General features: G+C 36.4%; 1 protein-coding gene across 13 annotated transcripts in view; it reads right to left on the minus strand.

The window, feature by feature from the left end:
- ATP11A (ATPase phospholipid transporting 11A) overlaps nt 1-21,178 on the minus strand; it is a 117,832-nt gene that overhangs the window by 46,951 nt on the left and 49,703 nt on the right. For all 13 annotated transcript variants that reach the window (XR_009729152.1, XR_009729151.1, XR_009729154.1 and 10 more), the window contains exons 2-4: nt 11,002-11,124; nt 3,472-3,561; nt 2,288-2,368 (exon numbers count right to left, since the gene is read on the minus strand). Coding sequence is in view for 9 of the 13 variants with exons in the window: in XM_061377777.1 (XP_061233761.1) it covers nt 2,288-2,368; nt 3,472-3,561; nt 11,002-11,124 (294 nt within the window). In the remaining 4 variants the exon portion in view is untranslated. The remainder of the gene's footprint in view (nt 1-2,287; nt 2,369-3,471; nt 3,562-11,001; nt 11,125-21,178) is intronic.

A 21,178-nucleotide genomic window follows, 5' to 3' on the forward strand; every position in this document is an offset into this window, starting at 1 on the left:
CTGGCTGGGATGGAGTTCACTTTCTTCACAGCTGCCCATATGCTGCTGTGCTTCGTAATTGGGGCTAAACCAGTGTTGGTTATGCCCCAGTATTTCAGCTACAGCTGAACAGTACTTGCACAGCATCAAGCCTTTCTCTCCAACCTCCCCATACACTAAAAAAGAGGCCAGTTGGCTGGGGGTAGTGGGCAAGGGGCTGGGAGGGGACTCTGCCTGGACAGCAGACCCAAACTGACCAAGGGGATATTCAATACTATATGTAATTGTGCTCAGCAAGAAAATCTCAGGGAAAGCAGGCAGAAAGGGGTAATTTGTGGTGATGGCATTCATACTCCTAAGCAAGCATGACTTGTGCTGAGGCCCTGCTTTCCAGAAAGTGACTAGACATCTGCCTACCAATGGGAAGTAGTGAATGAATTCCTTATTTTGCTTGGCATAGCTGTTACTTTCCCTATAAAGTGTCACTAATACGATGCACAAGTATCTTCACTTTCTCTCTGTTTTCCACAGAAGAGGGGAGTGAGAAAAGGGGTGCGTGGGTGTTTGGCTGCTGGCCAGGGTTAACGAACCACGTCCTCATTTTTGTTAGCCATGATTTTAATCATCAAATCTGTCATAGGTATGTAAGAAATACAGTCTTATTTCTACAAGTTTTCAGCTAAACTAAGGAGCACTTTGACCTAGAAGCAGTCTTGAATTAAACTATTTAATGGATTTTATTCCTCCCCCCCCAAAAAGATAAGATTTTTTGGAAACACGAAGTAAAAGAGCTTCCTTATGCCCATGGAAAGTACTAACTCCTCCAAGCAGCCCAGCAAAAGATGCTGCTTGTGCAGATTTTCCTTTCACATTCACATTCCATTCATTGAAATGAAGGAAGGAAATGGCAGGTATCTGGACCCAGAGATACAAAGAAGACCAAACCATGAAAGGGAACTCACTGTGCCACTGAGTGCCTACAGCTATCCCACAGAAGCAAATATCATTAAATTGGACTGAAAGCAAAAAAAACAAATGCATAACAGAACCACTGTAAAGAACATGACTTGTGACTATTACTTTAGGAGCCCAAATTATTAGAAACTATTCTGTGGCTATGGTGAGATGGTACAGAAAATAGAGAAGAGTATTGTAGGCACCAAATACAAAGTACTGCTTATAAAATCACTTGCTAGCTCAAATTTAGTGAAATTTTTAACAAATTAACTCTGCACTAGCAAGGTTTTTGCAAGATCAGGTATCCTCTTGTCCTCCTTTAGCTGTCTTGAAACTCACAAAGTCAATAAATTCACCTCTGGCTAAATCAACAGAAAGGCAATTATGAGCTCATTCCTGATTAATTCCTGATCTAGATGCAATTTGTAATAACAGAGGCTCTGATAACATACAGATCTGATTTTAATATCTCCATATGAATTAAAACAATCTCTATATAGCCGAGATTCCACTAATTTCGATAAGACTCCATCTACGTTTATGTGCTCATGCTAAAGGCAGCACTGCAGCATTACGACAGCCAGTGAAAAACTACCTTAATCATTATCTTCTTGGTAGTACTAACTTGAAAGTCAAATGGCAAACCTGTACAATTCCATACCTGTATTATGCAATTCTATTTTGACAGAACAACTTCTAGTAAGTTCTTTTATACTCAAGGATGTAGCAACAACTAATATCTAAAAATATACTTGCATGGTTTTTCATCTGTTTTATGGGTTAATTTTAACATTAAAAATGAGATAATACAGTAACATCTGTTCAATGCTAATCTGCAGAAAGTACTGCAGCTATCATTATGAACTGTAGATTATAATCAAATATATACTGAAGACCTGAACCAAAACAATTTTTATTATCCATTCATACTGTAAAGGCTAAGGAAACCTGAAGGTTAACAGCAGATTTCTTACAAGTTTTTGTAGCTCTTTACTAAGCTCATTTTCAGTCATGGAAAAACATAAGATGTGGACAGCAATTTAGAAACAAATAAATGAAAGGTGAGTTGTGCTGAGTGAACACAAGAATGGAAATGATTCCTTGGAACACAAGAACATCAAAATTATAAAATAATTTACAAGTTTGCATTGAATGAGTGAAACATCATCATATAGCAACCAATTCTACTTAAACTAAGGAAACAAAAATAAAACTCCTCCAAAATTTACCACAATCATTCTTTCAGCATTGCCCTAATTTAGTCTAACACAAAAAGGCAGGGAAAACTGAAATACACAAACCAAATAATAATGTTCTCTTTAGTTTTACTTTTGCTCACTAAATTACTCACCTGTTTTATAGCTGTTACAGTGATGACAAATAAAAGTGGAAGTCCACTTGTAACTGGACTAGTAGGTGTATCAATTATTAACTGCAACAAAAGGAGTAAATATTTTCTGGTTATATTTTTGTGAATATAAACTGTCAATTTTTCAACCAAGATGTTTCAAGTAATCATTTCACCAATACGTTACAAAGCACTAAGGAACTTTAATTAAAAAGCATAGTACTTTAATGCAATTTTAAGAATATATGCTATACCAACAAAATTTGAAAACTATATGCTGTAGTAAGATACAATAGCATATTTAGATCACATTAACATTCAGACATTAATGACTAGTAAAAGTAGTTGTTTGCAAGAGTTTAAGAACCAGATTGGAAAGCTGCAGCTTTGAAGACAACATTACCAAGCAACATTAGAAATCAGGGTAGTGTAATTTTTACATGTTATAACTACAGCTGTTCTTACACATGCAAGGAGTAAATACTGAAATACTGGGCTGTGGCTTCTACAATTATAAACAGAGGTAGAATGCAGAGAGAGAGCTCAAATGATAAGAAAGTCTACATTTTCCTGGCAATCTGCATAGATTTTCTTTCTGCGGAATCTGGTGTGCCTACTAATGCAGCTTTTCACTTAACTTTGTAAGATTTTTATTGTTAAATATATTTAAGTGATTGTGAAAGGTTCAGAATGAAGACACCTAGAAAGCATCAGACTAGTTGTGTGAGGTAACAACTACAAACCCAAATATTTATGTACCACCCTAAGCAAGCATTGTATAAGCATCTATAATTTAGTTTCTCCACAGCCTTCCAGTGCACTTGGAAAATTTCTGCCATTTTGTTATAAAAAAATTAACATTCAGCAAAACTTACAAAAGTTTATCATTAATCTAATTTATAACAATGGTTTTGCTGATCTGGATATTTGCTTGTAAGAAAATAAAAGTGACACGTTCTTTTCAATTTTATCAAGAGGTATCTTGCCATCAAACTGGTGATGGCATCAATTTCTCTTTAGGTTAGATTCATATTCACAACCTGGAAATAAAACAAATCTCCTTTTATTACATCATCAGTACAAAAGGTTGTCCAGGGTCAACCGTTTACCTCTTCAGTCATCAAAACCAGTGCATTTTTAAACCTTTTCAAACTCCAGAAATGTGTTGAAAAATGGGGATAGCTTACCTGAACAAGGAAAATGATGAGAAAATAGAAGTTAGCTATTCTTCTGAACTGCTCAAACAAATTTTTTGGTACAAAGTTCCAAAATGTGTACTGAAAATAAATGCACAGATTATGAATGTCTGAGAAACGTTCACATTTTTTGTTCTAAAAATCAAACAAATTTGTAACTCACAATTCAAGATTAAATGAAATTAAACTAAACAAAAAACTGAAGTATTTTTGTTACTTTGTTTAACAATTTACTGAAATGGGATCTTAAATCAGCAAACATGTACTGTTGGATTTGTATCAATTTTCTGAACTGTAATAATGTTGATACTTGTGACTGAAACAAGTTCTAACACAATGCTCATTCAGAGATCTAGTTACAGAACAGTTCATTTAAAGCCACCAATGGATTTTAAAAACTTCTTAGTCACTTCAAACAGCACTTTTAAGTCACTTCTATTTTGCATGCATGACTTGAAGAGATAGATGGCACTCAGATTTAACTATGCAGTCATAGTGAGTTGACAAAAGTTGTCAGCCCCTCTTCTGCTCCTTGTCTTAGGCACAAAAATACTCCTCAAAATAAACTATAGCAGTGAGTAAGAGTAAATGGCTGCATACTTCTCTACTGATCTTACAAATTATCTAAGGTTTAATAAAATTACATAAGAAACAGTATACAAAAGCACAAACAAAACCCAAAAACTTCAAAGGAAGAAAAGAACAAATAACATAAAAGTGAGAAAGAAGTTCATCATGTAGCTCCTTCCTTTGTCCTGCAGCAGGTTCAGTCATATTCTTTTTACACAGTTCAGTGTAGCTCCAAAACCAAAATATCTTAAATTGCAAGGATTGCTTATCGGAATGCATGTAAAAGCAGCCCCTAAACCTGTGTGAAAAGGTGCAAAAAATTGCTTGACAAAACTAACACTGTATCATCTTATTATTCAAATTATCATTTGACACATAACAAAATGACAACTCCAATGTAACATTCCTTTCTAAAGAGATGGACTAAGAAGCTTCTCCTAATCTATTTGTTCTGCTACAAATGTGCCTTGTCTCTTCTTGCCAGATTGCATTGATACTTGCTGATATGCAAGTTATGCCATGAGCTAGACATTTTAAGAATTTGACTTTGAAAGGGAAGACAGACAGAGTTCTAGAGGGAAAATACCTCTATTACATCTGCAGGTGGAAAGGATCCTTGAAAATTATGCCTTAATTGTATGTGAAAGCCCTATTATGTACAGTAATCTTTTTACTTGTTGGGGGTTAAAGCCTAAACATTTGTAAGACATAATGAAATGTTCTTTTTCTATCATGTGCCAAAAATTGGGATCTATTCTAAATACGCCCTCAGTAAACACTTAGCTGGCTTAATAGTTACCTCAGTATTAGATCACCTGTGAGCAAGCCACAACTCAGGCAGGCACCTATGCTGAAAAGTCAAGTGCTCTCACTTTGCAATCAAGTACTTTTCATCAGATTGGAATGTTGCTTGCACTGCCCACTACCCAGCTAGGAATTTTGAAAGAGAACTGGTTAGACTTGATTCTTTTCCTTGCAGAAAAGTCATTCAAAGCTGCTGTTGTGATACATGACCGTATAGATTTTATTCAGTGATAGCAATTTATATTTTCATCTGTAACTGGTTATCAGACAAATTATCTCTGTTTATTTTTAAAAAATCTCCACCTGCTGAGAAGGAAAAATGAATAGAGGTTTCAGTGAAAAACTTGTTTAAATTTTCTGTTTAGCTATTTTCATAAAATAAGGTATTCTTCCATGCTAGAGGGTTTTTTGACTGTTAAAATGTGATGATTTATACAAGCTCCCCAATTCATCATTTATAAAATAAAAATGTAATCTCCTATGCAAGAACTTTCTGTTTAAATCTCCTAGCAGGTTACTTGGCTAAATGTGTGACGATAGCATACTGTTGTCAGACTAGATATTTAAAATCTAGTATGAGGAAGTAAATTAGTTTAAACAATCTATCAAAAGGCTGAACGTTCATCTGCACCCTTAGTATCAATTCCCTCATTTTCCAACCTCAGGTTTTTCTGTCAAAGCAGTGGTCTTTCTCACAGCTCCACCTTTGGTCAGCAACTCTCTTACCTGAATAAATGTAAATTACCTGGCATCAGATCCCTTTTATGACCTGAGAGGTGTTGTTTAAAATGGATGCTTCTTTAACACAGTAGACGACTTAAAACTTTATTTTCAAACAACCTCACAGACTTTTAGCACTTTATTACATTGGGTTTCAGACATACAAAGTATATCTTTGTTCTGCCCATTCATCTTCAAAGTAGAAGTAACAATTTTTGAAGGGGTTTAGGCAAGACAGACCACTAGGATATCTAGACAGACCTCACTCTGCCCCAGCCATCAAGAGCTCTGCCAGTATCTACAAATGGATGATTAATGTTTAACCACCATAATTGCTCCCGTGAGAAACAACAGTGGGCTGCCAACCAGAACAAGACTGATTTAATAACTGCATTCAAGGCAGTTTCTCTACCCTACTTAGGCAGGAACAAAATAAAAGTCTTTGAAGAAAAGACATTAAAAATGAAGATACTAAATACATCAGATTACTGTGCCTAGATAGAGAGTTAATACCAGTTTTCTTCTTCAGCTAATTTCTAGTTGTGCTTTTTGCAAACTGATATTTAACTACTTTTTTTTCCAATATAACTCACTTGAAGGAAATAAGGTTAGCCAAATAGTTACACACTTGAAGCTATTAGGCTGGGGAAGGTTTCAAGGTTTAGGTTGGAAACTGACCTTTCTAAATTGCTGCAAAAAACTTAGAGGTCAGAGAACATACATGCCTTTTGCATACAGAAGGCAAAATGTCAGACAGCAAGAAGTAGTTACATACCCATCCAAGAGACAAACACACTGTGTGAACAGATGCATCTGAAGCACTGTACAAGGAAATGTAAGATCAGACTGCCTGGAGTCAAAACTGCACAATTCAATTAGATTTTTTTCCCCATTTATAATAGTAATAGCACCTGCAGTGCTGGTGTACTTGTGTAATCGTGTGCTGACCTCTTTATGCACACTTCCACAGTATTTCCACTCATGCCTCTGCTCCATCTCACCAATTCTTGAATCTTCTTTGCTAATGCCTTACTGCTTTCAGCTCCAATGTCTCCATGTTAGAGCCAGTCCCGTGAACTCAAAAATCTAAAACAGGGTCTTCTTAACAATAGCTTAATTTTTTTAAACATTATTTTGACCTTTTAGTTTGATATCTGTAAGCCAGAATTTTGACTCACATTTCAAGCTTCTCTCCATCCTAAGAGGCAGATAATATCATAAGTAAAGGAGAGTTTCAGTAATCACTTGACGTCAAAAGCTGGAGCTACAAGGGAAGAAAGCACTCCATATTGCATTACTGAGTTCTTTCAACACTTCAGTTTCTTACACCTTATTTGTTTTAAAATGTCACTCTCCCTCTTCTAACCTGCTTCCACTCCTCTCCCTCAGCTTCTTCAAATGTTACTTGTAAATGCTTAAAACCATTCTGACAAAAATACCTACTATGTTACTTCAGCCCTGGTCTGTAGACACTTTGCTATGCTGATTCTTAAACCTTCTGCAAAACAGAATCCATCTTGAGGATAATAAATTCAGGGAGGAACACATAAAGCTGAACAGTAGTCTCGCAGTCACTTAAGTTTTTTCAATTTTTTTAACAGATTAAGACACACACAAAACTTGAACATGTGCATTGTGACCAGTATTTTTAATATACAGATTTTTATAGTACATGTCAACTACCAAGAGACAATATATTCTTAAAGCTGCCAGCTTAACAACTGAACTCTGTATGTGTGTGCATATACATGCACACACCATTTTATATATAATAATGCCCTATATATTATTATGCTATTTAAACAACATAAGTGTCATGTTTTATGTATCTCTTACATACATACATCCCACTTGAACAGAATAGCTGAAAAAGGTCTGATCAAATGTTTGACAATTTCTTTATGATTATTTTTATTTGTAAAACTTTAACATAATTTGTTTAACTTTCTGTGTTCTTTGATATATGTAATCAGTCTCAGCTCTCATTTGTTCTAGCATTCTTCCCTAGGCATCTACTGCTGGTGACAGCATAGTGTGCCAGATGGACCTCTGATCATTCTTAGCTGGTCAGGCACACCCATGCTCTACTATGCAGGTACAAACACTCAGTTTACCATGCTGACTGCGATGCTCCCAGCACATAAATATGAAGCATGGATCTTCCTTAAAAAAGTTTCATAGTAAAAAAGTTACTTTCTAATTTATCAGCCTTAAAAAACAAAAACAAACCAACAAACCCCAACAAAACCCACAACAAACATCCCCCCCAAAAAAAACCCAAAACATGCTACTACAAAAACAAACAAACAAAAACAAACCAACTTTCATTATCCAATTTGAAAAGAAGAAAAGTTCTTTCCTATCAAGTTTCATTAACTGCCACTACTTCAAGATTTATCTTAATTTCCTTTTGACATAGCAGTTCTACTACTCAGGAAATAATTTCAAAACATGAATACTTTTTAGAGAAAAAAAGCAAGCAACCTCCCTGCCAATTCAATTACTTTTTCTTTCCTCTCATATGAAACATTAGGATTTTGTACTAGCTGGTATTTTGCCATGCTGCACCACTGTCATATGATAAATTCAATGAAGGGCACACAACAGAGACTTTGAAGGCTATCATTCAGCTGAAGTACAAGTTAGATGAACATACGTATTCAGCTTACAAAAGCCACTATCTCTAGAACATAAGCAAACTTCATGTACAAGCCAAAAGACACAAGTTTTTGGCTATTTTTTTTTTTTTCCAACAGAGCCTTTTTGAAATACATTGTTAAAATTGTAATTGAACTAATGCATCAAACCAAAAGAGCATTTCTGTCTGGCCAAGGTCTGTCTATATATCATTTTCACAACCAGGAATATGTCATTAAGCAGACAAAGCATTAACCACATTCCACAGTGATACTACAATATACAAGAAATATCCCTCTGTACTGGAATAAAATTATTATCTTGCTGACACCAGGAAACCTCTGGTGAAGCACAGGAAAGTTTACCTTTAGAAGGAAATAACTATGAAAAGTCTGAGGTTCATATTATTTGGAGCTGCTGCCTTCTTTCAGAAAAAAAAGTCTTTATGACAGAACATTTGTTAGTACAGGAGCATACAGACAGACTAATTGATGAGGTTTCAACATGGCTTTAAACTAGCCTTTTCAGAATTCAGTTTGTTTTAAACTGGCAAGAAATCTGTACCTGGAAGTTCAGAGTTCCTCATCCTTGAAGAACAATCATATACTAAGCATTAAAGACCTATAAAAGCACAACTGATAGTTACTGTCTCACTGATGAAAGATGAAGCAAATACCCTTCATGGCTGAGGTAACATTATACAGTGTGCTTGTGTGGATGTGTATTTTACACTAACAATTATAACTTTCCCCATCTTAATTTTGTACATTTGATCATTTTTCAGGAAGCTTAAGTCTGTGTTTCCTAAGCTGTGGTAGATGCCCCTCCAGAGTGTACATAAAGGAGCACGTGACAAGGACAGAATGAAAGGTTAAGAATTAGAAGGTTATGCAATCCAGACTAGAATCATAAAATCATAGAATAAATGCTAGTCAAGTCACAATGGTGCTTTGACCTGGCTGTTTGGGATGGAGCATGTGGGTAATAAAATTTACTTGAACGGGACAGAGTGGAAAGTTCTCACATAAGACAACTGTCATTAAAACTGATTTTTTCGCAGTCTAAGGAACTATTTAATATTATAAACTATTTACATGAACTCTATTCCCTCTTGAAATATCACCACTGTATTTACTTTCATGAAGACATTTTATTTTTTAAGGGTGAGAAATTTAACCAATAAACAGAACATTTGAGAATCACTGTACATATAAAAATATATCCATAAATGATCTTTTGTTTGTGGAATTCTGATTATAGATACAGTTCACAAATAAAGAGTCTACCATTTAACTGAACATGCTTCATGTCTAAATAAAAACACAGTGAAGTCTTCTTCCTGAACTAGTTAAAACCATATATATTTACTAATTGCTGACATGGATCCTCAGCTTGATGCAGGTTTAAGTCATATTTAAAAAACTCACTCTGCCAAGCATGGTAACCTGAAACCTCCACTATTTTCATCATCACAAAAAGATGTCAAACATCTTGCAGAGTTGAGCAAGATGTTTTTATTTCAAGAAGTGACAGCGGTAACTTCAATATCTGAATGACCCAGATAAGATGAGCAAGATGAAAAAGAAGTATCACAGGAGTGCAAATATTTCCATAAAATGTGTTTACTCTTCAGTAATCCATAAGACAATTCAAACTGATGTGTCAAGTACAGGATTCCCACTCTACTAGCTTGACTGTATTCAACCTGGATTATTTACTGCTTTATATTTCAAACTTTCTCTCTAGTGAAAGATGCCTAGACACTATGTTATTTGTTGTCATACTGTCTCTGAATGAAGTACAGAAATAAGGTAGTAAAAATAGGAGCGAAGGAAGGTAGTGAAATACAAAATTTCACATAAGAAATGAGACATAGTTTGAGAAAAGTGTGGGGTTTATTACAGCTTTGCCATTATATTAATGGCTGGCAAGTGTTCAGATCTGCAAAGATAAGTGCTCAGTTCCTTGAGATCACAACGCTACTAAGGTTCTTAAAAAGAGGCTTTGGATCTGAGCTATTGTTCACAAAGACATTTTCCCAGAAAAAGCTATTCTTTTGAATGCATTATTTCATAATTGGTTGAAGGTGTGTGCTTATGAAGACTGAAACTTAAGTACGTTAAAAACTTCAACTTCTTGGGGTATCAGTCACACAATAAGCTGCAAATGTTCAGCTTTCCATGCCACTGCAGCATGAACCTTTGGCTAAAGCAAGCCGGTCAGTCTAAACAGGTAAGAGAGTACCAACAACCCAAATGAGCACAGAAAGCTGGTGAAACTTACAGGTAGATTTACTAATTAAAGTGAGGAAGAACTGGGACGTTTCTAAAGGGCACAACTGTATCAGAATACCAAGAGTTTAAGAATAATTCATTTGCATGTTTATAAAAATTTATATCCTTTCAATGGGGTTTTGTCAATACAAGTTTTTGAAGGGAACGGCACTGTTATTGTGGAGATAGCTTTGTTTGTTGAGCACTTCCATTCATCATACTGTTTCTAGTACTTGGCGGTATTGCTTTAGATCACAAATGATGTAGTCTTTTCTTGGAAAGATTTTCCTTACCCCAGGGTTGCCCCAAATGAAAACTGCTTTTTTACTCCACTGTGGAAAAGCACAGCATCATTCTAAGACTACTAGATACTATAGTAATAATTGCAAAAGCCATCCCATTCTTCTTCCTGCTAGAGGGAATTAGATACCTTAATTTTACTTCTGCAATCATAATTTATGCAAACTGGCATAATTCATGCTTTTTTGTGTAAACGAATGAAAGAAATTACTACTACCTTTGATGAGACTATTCGGTTATCTGGAAACCTCTGCGGAATGTATGCTTCAGTGCCTGGAGGTGGTTCACGATGCCCAACATAAATAGTTCGACTGTCCACCCAGTTCTCTTCTCCAGCACACTGTGGGGAAAAAAACAAAACCAGCCAACAGTTATCATGTCAGTTCACTCTGTATTTCTGCAGTAAAGTGAGTTGAATTACCTAATTCCACTGAATTAACACACTGAATTAACTAATCATGTCTGAACATAAACACATACACAGCCATCAGTGCGTGACCCCTCATACTTCTCTGTATTATCTCAGGAGCACTAAAACAGATAATCTAAAACAAACTGCCTTAACTGCACTGCACTTTCCCTTAAAGCAATTCAACAATATCCATGAAAATTACTGTTCTAACGTTTCAGTTTTGTAACTGAAGAAAGAAAAATTTATCAAATTAGATATTTATTGTTTAAGGGATTGCTACTCATTTTATCACTGGTAAATATCAGTGGTAATACAGTGTTTGTATGTATGTATGACAAACACATCAAATTTTTAAGACTCTCCAGCCATAACTTGCTATTTTATTTGCAACAAATAAACTGTGTTCTCTGAAATACTGGCAATAACAATTTCCCCAGTCATGAACAAGCTTAGGGACCCTCAGATTGCCAGCAAAAGACCTCAGCTTGTAAACTCAGATCCCCTGCTTTTAATGAGATCTGTGTCTGCAAGTAGAAAAAAATGTAGGTGAGCCAAAGTAAAATGTTCACATATTTGCATCATAAACCTCCACTACACCTACAGCTTGTCCAAAATTAGGACTTCTATGCTTTCAATTCACTATAAAAATGAAACAAAGCAAAAAAGCACAAATCAAATCACTGTGGAAAAGTATTTAAATAAAACCAAAACGGTCAATTTTTATCCTTTTTTTTTTAAATAATATTTTAGAGACTTTTTATAGGATTCTTTCAGCAAGCAAAAATATTTTGGAATTAAAGCAATGAAAATGCTTCCATATTGCACCTTTCTTCTATGCCAAGAACAAAATGTGGTTTCCTTTACTATTTTATTGGAACAAAATATATTCTACCTTGTCAGTGCACCTGAATGTACAAGGGACACAAATTATGTATCAACTGTAGTGCTAAGTAATACTCCTAGAAATGCAAGAGAGTGTGAGATATTCCAGAGTAGTAGTTTAAATTTTATGATATTTATTATTTGTTTGTTAGGAATGACATTCCAGACATAAAAGCAACACAAAGAATACTCCTGATACAGTTAAGTGCCCGAGTTCAAAGACGACTGCATAAAGGGCTAATGGGAATTCAACACAGGAACCTTTGAACATTACAAAGAAATCCCTCAGCTTCTCCTTCCCTTTACGTAGGCCCAGCCTGATAATTTATCTCTTGCATTATGAACCAATCTAAGACTGCTTGACAAGGATATTATTAGCTTAAAAAAGTGGGGTTTTTTTTATAATTTCACATTATAAACTGATCTTTATCTTGACTCGGTTAACAGTCCTCTGTGATACTACCTTTCAAGCTGGAAAGTACAAAACTCAGAGCTCTGAACAGCATTCTCTTGTATTTCTACCAGTTTTTAAAGGTCTGATGGCCCTAGAGTATTGTGTTAACACTGAGTAAATCACCTTAATGTCACAATGTGGAATCTGTATCCCTAAAGAAAGGCTGCATATAACTTACATTAAGCATGGGTATAAAATCCAGACAATCTCTTCTGTTGACTTAGCTGAATCTGGTTTTATCATGAATCGATAAATTCACCACGAAAGTACAAAACCATACCTAACTTAACTTTATCTATTTGCTAGCACAGAGCATTTTTTTATTTTTTAATATGTTACCAGAGATAGAAAATAAATGCACTTTACTAACCTAATTCAACAACTTCAAAACCCCAGAACATTCATATCTAAGCGTAAAAAATCAACAGGGGAGAGTAAGGCTATGTTTTTAGTGAGGTAGAACTGCACTGGAGAAAAGTGGCATGCATTATTCAGTATGACCATGAAAAAGCTTACTTGCATGAAGCAGAGAAAGATAGGAAAAACAACACTACAAGTCGGGACAAATGCCGCTTAGAGAACTCAAAACACCATCTGAATGTCTGGTAATGCTAACCTACAAAAGGCCTGGCATATTGATATAACAGTTCTTTTAATGTTCAGATATTGCACATGAGAAATCATTTACAGAATGTCACCAGCATAACCGAAAAAAGCAATCTGATGTGCTGCCAGAAGAATGAAGTATATTCACTTTTTTTTCTTTAAGTTCTATTACTTAAGCCCATTAAGGATATGTCCAAGAAACCATAAATAAACCTTAGCATTATCTGCTTCTATTTATAGTATAAAGCTTAATGTACTGAGACCTAGTTTCATTGGCACATCACTGAAGAAGCGTTACTGAGCTTTTATTCCTCCAAGCAGGGTCAGCAATACAAAAAGCAAAGACCAGCAAAAGACTAAGTCATCTTTACGTAACACTAAATAGAGCTAGTTGACAGGATTATACCTTAATGCATGAGTTCAAATATTTGTGAAACTTATTTTTCTGATTTAAAAATCAAATTGAAACAAGCCTGAGATTCACCTTCATGCTAGTCTGCTCATTTCTATCTACATTAAATAAAAATATATTATCTGCAAAGACAGAGCGTTAGTATTCAACAGGTGACAGCAAAAGGATATGAAGATGCTAGTGGTAGCTCCTGGAAAAAGTAACTGACCTTGAGAGATTCCAAGTCTTTCCAAGTATTTTAGTAAAGACATTTGACTTATGGTTTGGAAACCAATGGAAACAATGACATTTCCTGACTCTCCACTATTTTATACAAATAATGTAAACACAAGCACTACTAAGTTAATAGGCATTAGGCACAGCTGGAAACAGCTAAAACCTGCCCAGGCCATGCTATATGTACACTTTGTTGAGCAATAGTCTCTCCTGCTTTTTTTGCTAAATGCTTTCTCAGAAAGCATCGCAAATGGACAGAACACTCTAACCACAGATCAGACAGCAATGAAAGCTCAGCATCAGCTATAGCCTTCTTCACCTGGGCTGTAACAAATTCTTTCACAGAGAAATATTTTACACTTGTAGAGGCATGGCTTGGCAAGAGCCTGGCATTTCAATAGCACATTGCTATTTGATCTCAAGAAAGCAATTGGCACCATTGTTAAAATTGCACATCAAACACATAGCTGCTAGATCACCTTCAAGTTTGTGGGTAACAGATACTGACAAGCTATTACCACTCAAAATCTACATGAAGAACTAATGGTGCACAGTGTGAGAAACTTTAGCATGCAGAATAGTCTGCTCATATCTAATTGGATATGTTAAACCAGCTCTGCACAAAAAAATGCCCTCTGTTTCTCATTTTCCATTCAGTGGAGAAAAACAACTGCAGTATCTCAGGAAGCTGTAATTCATTAAAGTGAAAAAAGGGACTAATTTTTATTTCTTATATCTTAAGCAAAATATCTTCTTTATCATACACTATTTACCAAACCATGAGATCATATAATCTCATATTTGTCTTCATTTGTCAAATATACTGAGTACCTGTTCTTTTACGCTTGACTCAGTGCTATTCTGAAGGTAAATGTGCAGACATGTCCCTATGCAAACAGCAGCATAGTGTGCAAATTTTACTTAACCTTTTCAAATCCAATTAAAACCACTGTCCTTTTAAAGGCAGATCAGATCTATGTGTCATAAAAAGCAGAATCCCTCTAAACAAATTGAAAAAGTAATCCACATTTACTGGGTAGCAATTACAGAAAAATATTAAGAATTTAAACAGCTCCTTTTGCAAAAAAATCTCATGCATTTACGTGTATTTGTGGAGATGAGGGGTGAAATTCTTATCCACTTGAGGGATCATAGTAACATTTTAAATGTCAGGCAAACTCACTAGACCTATATAGAGCACTTAAGATCTACATTTTATTTGCAGCATTGTATCAGCTATCAGAACAAAGAGTAAATATAAGTTTAAAAGCTGTTAAGGCTATTTTACACGTTTCCTATGAATATAGGATGGCACAGATGAAATAATTCAAGCTTATAAGTATTGGATAAATTCCCTACCAGGTTTTATAATCTGAAAAGGGCTACTTCAGTTTTAAGTATCATAACCAGACAGTAAACTATATCATGTACCTATAAATCATATACCACTAATTTAATCGAATATCAAAATGTAGCACTTCAGAGGCAACCACAAAAATCCCCAACAGAACAAGTCTCTCACAGAAACTCCCATGACTAGCTAACATATTTCCTGTGGGAGATGTCACTGTCATGGGATCCGTTCCCTTATGCTGCTGCAACAGAATATTTATTATTGCATTTCTTTTCTGCAAATGCATTTTGAATCCTTGCATGGTGATTTTCATAAGCAATAATATCTGAAAATAAAACTCTCCCAATAAAATTGCCTACGAATCACACAACATTGGACATAACCATATGCAAACAGAGAAGAGAATAAACATTCTTTGACTTCAATTAGATTATTTTATTTATGAATCTCAGGTAAGGGATGGATGTGACTAGAAGCAAAGCCAGGTATATCCTAACTACAGGACATGGTGCTAGGTCCACAAGTAAATTTCCTTACCAAGCCACACCTATACCATTTTGTGGATTTTGTGGAAGGTTTTCTGATCCTTTTTTCCCCCTCCTGCAAGGGGCTTATGCAAGGAGGCAGAAGGGGGAATGGCTTCATTGCAATAGACTGCATAAATGTTTGTGAATTGCTTGAAGTTGGAAAGAGGAAATGAAGAAATATGATGATAGAATCATGTAAAGTTCTGTAATTCACAGCAGTTAGAAAAGAAACACAATAGTAAAAACTCCAGTTTCTGTAAAATACCTAACATTTCTGTATGTCTACTTAATAAAAATTTACCTCAGCCTTCTGGCTCCTGCCTCCTTGAGCACTGCACTTAGTATAAAAGGTTTCTGAAGCTATCCTAACACAGCTATATTCCAACCACGTCACATCAGTTTGCACAAGGACATTCTAACATAGCACTTTGTAGACAGTCCAATTCTCCTTTCTGATTTCCAGTTTAAAGCATCACCTTCAACTGAATTCCACATACTTTACACTTGAATGGTTGAATCATTTGATGTCATGGATGACAAGGCCAGTGATCTGTGTTCCTGCTAAAAAAAAGTTACAGTAATTCTTTGTTTCAAATACATAAAAAGTAATCAAGTTATTCAAGCAAGAATAAGATCTTTCTTAAGTGGTCAATTTAAACTACAAATATTCCTGACATACTGGCCTATTAGACATAACTATTTGTGATGCTCATGCTCTCTCTTCAAGAGAAAAAATCTTGTTTGGTTTCACTGTTTATTTCCATGAAAAGTATCCATAAAAGTAATACAGATAAGTCTCCTATTCCTTTTACACATCTGATCTTCAAGCAATTTCAAGGAATCACTGGGATGATGGTAAAAAGGTAAATTTGTGAAACAGATGAATTACTGGACACTTGGAAAAATAGTTTTGCATCATTTCTTTTCCTTCCTCCCATGGTACTGAAACATTTTGCTCTTTGCTGCCAGTGGTACATGGGAAACAGCACACCTCCTTGCATGCCTCCCCAGCTCTAGTCGAGAGAACTGCCACGTGGAAATCCTTTTAAGACAGTCTCACTTGCAATTAGAAAGGCAAATGAGAAACAAACTATACTGCAAATAGAAGTGATAAGGGAAGCTAGAAGGGAAAGTGTCACTTAAGACACGTGATATTCGACAGCCTTAGCACTTTAATTAATTACAAATCAAGTTTATATCTAAGTAGCTCCAGACCAACAGCTAAAATTAAAGTTTGCGAAGAAAATTTACAGCTTCCTTAGGTGCTAGCAAAAGCTGCAAAACAAGAGCAATTTTGCTTCTTGCAGGATAACTAAATGCCACTAAGATTTGCATGCAGTGTCAGTCTGAGTACAAACTCAGTGTCTGTAAAGATGCTTTTAAAGAAATATTTTTAAAGAGAGAACAGCATAGCTACTTCAGAATACAGGGTTCTTTTACTCTTTTCGTTTTCAGGAAACAATTTTCTTTGCAATAATTCATGAAGAAAAGTTCTAAAAAGATAAAAATTTTCAAATCATAAGATTAATTGAAATTTTAGAAAAATATTATTTTTACAGATTTTAAAGAAATGGGAAGATCAAGGGAGGCAAGCAGCAGATTGTTTTGATTAATTAAAAAATAAGTAATAAGAACACAGGTACACCATACTATTTGTTTTCATTTATATGAAGACATCCAATTATTAAGAAAAATCAAGCAAAAATACCTGATGACAACCTTTTCAAAAGCACAAGTTAATGCATATGGAAATGATACATATTGGGAAGGTAAGATACAACTGAATGTCATTCTGAAGTGGTGCTCTTAGAGAGGCTTCAGGTTATTTAAAAGGGAACATATTCTAAAAATACACTTCGAATTTAGAACAGTAAATTACTCTCCCATCAGCCTTCACGTGGACATGATCAGAACTGGCCAGACTGACATTACCTTCTACAAGGAGTCTAGCAAACTAATGAACCTAATACTCAGTTTATTTGCCTATCTTCTGTTCACTTGCAGAAGTGCTGCTCTTCTTCAAGCAAGCACTACACAAAACTGTATTTTTGTACTATACCCACCCTATCTGTAAGATGGTGGCAGTCTAGCCAAATCCTCAGGACTAAACCATGCTATGAGTACACCTAAATTTAAAAAGCAAGCAGAAGAGTCAAATTTCTGGCCTGAACTCCAGAACAAGGGCAATCAAAAGATACGGGCTTTCATATGCTTCTTTACAGTTGGTACAGGGGCTGCCAAAATGTCTCCTCTCTGTGTCAGCTAGTTTCTAAGTTGTTCAGGTGAGCTATGGACAAATAAAAATTAAAAAAAAAAACCCACAACAAAACAAACAAAAACCCCCACAAACCAAAAAACAAAAAACTTTGAAGTCTACAATCACACAGCTGAAGAGGACACTCTCTATTCCTACTTCCACTAGAGAAATACAATGCACTTTTCCCACCAATAGGAAAGACAGCATCTTCCTTCTGCCAAGTCTTATTTAACATCACGTTCAAATCTGTAAGACAAGTTCACAGCAAGCAGTAACTACTCACTCTCCTGATGCTCAGTTCTTGTTAGAGTTTTAAAAGATTTTTATTCCTAAGTGGATACAGAGCTAGTGAAACAATGATTCTGGCAGAGAAGGTGGGGCTACTTTTTGGTATCATCATATGTTCTAATAAGCTTAACAACTCAGAAATGCTGGTCTTGCAAGTCACTGAGTTAGCGGCCAATGTCCAAACATTGCTACATGAACTGTTCCATCCATAATAACATGGGGCTTTAGTTCTTAGGTCATGTATTTCTACTAGAGATTCACTAATTTATTGTAAACTCATTTATGTCTCTAGACAGCATCACATGTTTATCTATTTATACTTAGCTGATATTGAGCTACAGTTTCTTAATGAACAGGGATCTACTACTTAACACCTTTCCAGGTTTTTTTGCTACACAAAGACTAATTTTAAAAAACTAAGCTTCCCAGTGTATGTCTGCAGCTATGCCACAATTCATATTTGAGATCAGGCTCCAACCTTATCAGAAGCAAATATCCCAATAAAAATGAGAGAGAGCACACCATCACATGGGTGCTGCAGAAAGCAGTACAACTAATATGGATACTTAGTCTTTTATACCTATAAGGAGAAAACCTAAATCCTCAGCAAAATTAACAGGTGTCATGTTTTGACAAATTTTCAAATAAAGACCTTGGCCACTTCAGTCCCTAACTTACTCTCCCCTAAGGGCAGACTGTATTGGTCTATGTTACCCACAAAAGTAAGTAGGTAAGGTACAAATGACAAGCTTTCCCTGCATTACTGTCAAATTCGTCAAGTCTGGAAGCCCTGGCATTTGGCAAAAGGACAATATTAATAACCAGATTTCTACTCTGAGTAATTATATTTTGCTATATACCCTGCAGTGTAACTTGCAAATTATGTCTCTCTCTTTTTCATGTAACTGGTTTTGAGAGCTATTTAAAAAGTCACATCATAATCCCAGCATACCTGTACTTCATCTTAGCTCAAAAATAACTTACCTGTTCAGAGTAACTGATTATTTATCATTTGAAGCACCTTGCATTGTCCTTCTCTTTACTTTTACTACTCATGAGCATCAAATCTCATGTTACACAAATTTCAACACACAGACACACTCTGACATGACAAAGGACCCTAACTACTGATGGTTAGGAGGTTAACGAAACATTTATAGAATCACAGAATCATAGAATAGTTAGGGTTGGAAAGGACCTTAAGAACATCAAGTTCCAATCCCCCGCCATGGTCAGGGACACCTCACACTAAACCATCTCACCCAAGTCTTTGTCCAACCTGGCCTTGAACACTGCCAGGGATGGAGCATTCACAACCTCCCTGGGCAACCCATTCCAGTGCCTCACCACCCTCACAGCAAAGAATTTCCTCCTTATATCCAACCTAAATTTCCCCTGTTTAACTTTGAACCCATTACCCCTTATCCTACCACTACAGTCCCTAATGAAGAATTCCTCTCCAACATCCTTATAGGCCCCCTTCAGATACTGGAAGGCTGCTATGAGGTCTCCACGCAGCCTTCTCTTCTCCAGGCTGAACAGCCCCAACTTTCTCAGCCTATCTTCATACGAGAGGTGCTCCAGCCCCCTGATCATCCTCGTGGCCCTCCTCTGGACTTGTTCCAACAGTTCCATGTCCTTTTTATGTTCAGCACACCAGAACTGTACACAATACTCCAAGTGAGGTCTCACGAGAGCAGAGTAGAGGGGCAGGATCACCTCCTTCGACCTGCTGGTCACGGTCCTTTTGATGCAGCCCAGGATACGGTTGGCTTTCTGGGATGCAAGCGCACACTGAAGCCGGCTCATGTTCATTTTCTCATCGACCAACACCCCCAAGTCCTTCTCCGCAGGGCTGCTCTGAATCTCTTCTCTGCCCAACCTGAAGCTGTGCCTGGGATTGCTCCAACCCAGGTGTAGGGCCTTGCCCTTGCCATGGTTAAACTTCATAAGGCTGGCATCAGCCCACCTCACAAGTGTGTCGAGATCCCTCTGGATGGCATTCCTTCCCTCCAGCATATCAACCGAACCACACAGCTTGGTGTCATCGGCAAACTTGCCGCGGGCGCACTCAATCCGACTGTCCATGTCAGTGACAAAGATGTTGAACAAGACCAGTCCCAACACCGATCCCTGAGGGACACCACTTGTTACTGGTCTCCAGCTGGACATTGAGCCATTGACCACAACTCTTTGTGTGCGGCCATCCAGCCAGTTCTCTATCCACCGAGTGGTCCATCCATCAAATTGATGTCTCTCCAGTTTAGAGACAAGGATGTCGTGTGGGACAGTGTCAAACACTTTACACAAGTGCAGGTAGATGACATCAACTGCTCTACCACTGTCCATAATTTAGAGCTATGTGAAAAAATTTCCTTTCAACAAACTGCAAATTCCTACATAATTTTAAAATAGTATTCCAGTACAGCTCAGGGACACTAAAGGAATATAAACTATTAACCTTATGCTTCTTCCACCTCTCAAAGCAATGCCATATATTGAAGTACTTGAGGGAAAAGGTAATGTGCTGATTCAAGTATTTTACAGTTTTACAGGCGTTGTTGATGAAATAATCTCTTCATCAGGCATTGCAGCAACAGGACAAGAGGTTTAAACTTAAACAGGGGAAGTTTAGGTTAGATATAAGGAAGAAGTTTTTTCTGTGAAGGTGATGAGACATTGGAATAGGTTGCTCAAAGAAGTGATGAATGCTCCACCCCTGGCAGTGTTCAAGGCCAGGTTGGACAGAGCCTTGGGCAATACAGTCTAGCATGAGGCACCCCTGACAATGGCAGGGGGTTGAAACTTGAGGTCCTTTTCAATCCAAACCATTCTATGATTCTATGAAATATCACATTCAATCCCCACGTACAAGACTGAAGACTTTTTAGATGTGCCAAAAGTAGTAGGCATCAGGATCCCAAATCTGACTTAAAATCTATACTGATGAAACCCAAGAGTTTTAAGTTTATAAAATGGCATGAAG

The sequence above is a fragment of the Neopsephotus bourkii genome, unplaced genomic scaffold (assembly GCF_033783945.1).
Source record: "Neopsephotus bourkii isolate Nb327-2 ecotype Australia unplaced genomic scaffold, CSIRO-AGI_Nbou_v1 NB_1760, whole genome shotgun sequence".
NCBI classification, from domain to species: Eukaryota; Metazoa; Chordata; class Aves; order Psittaciformes; family Psittacidae; genus Neopsephotus; species Neopsephotus bourkii.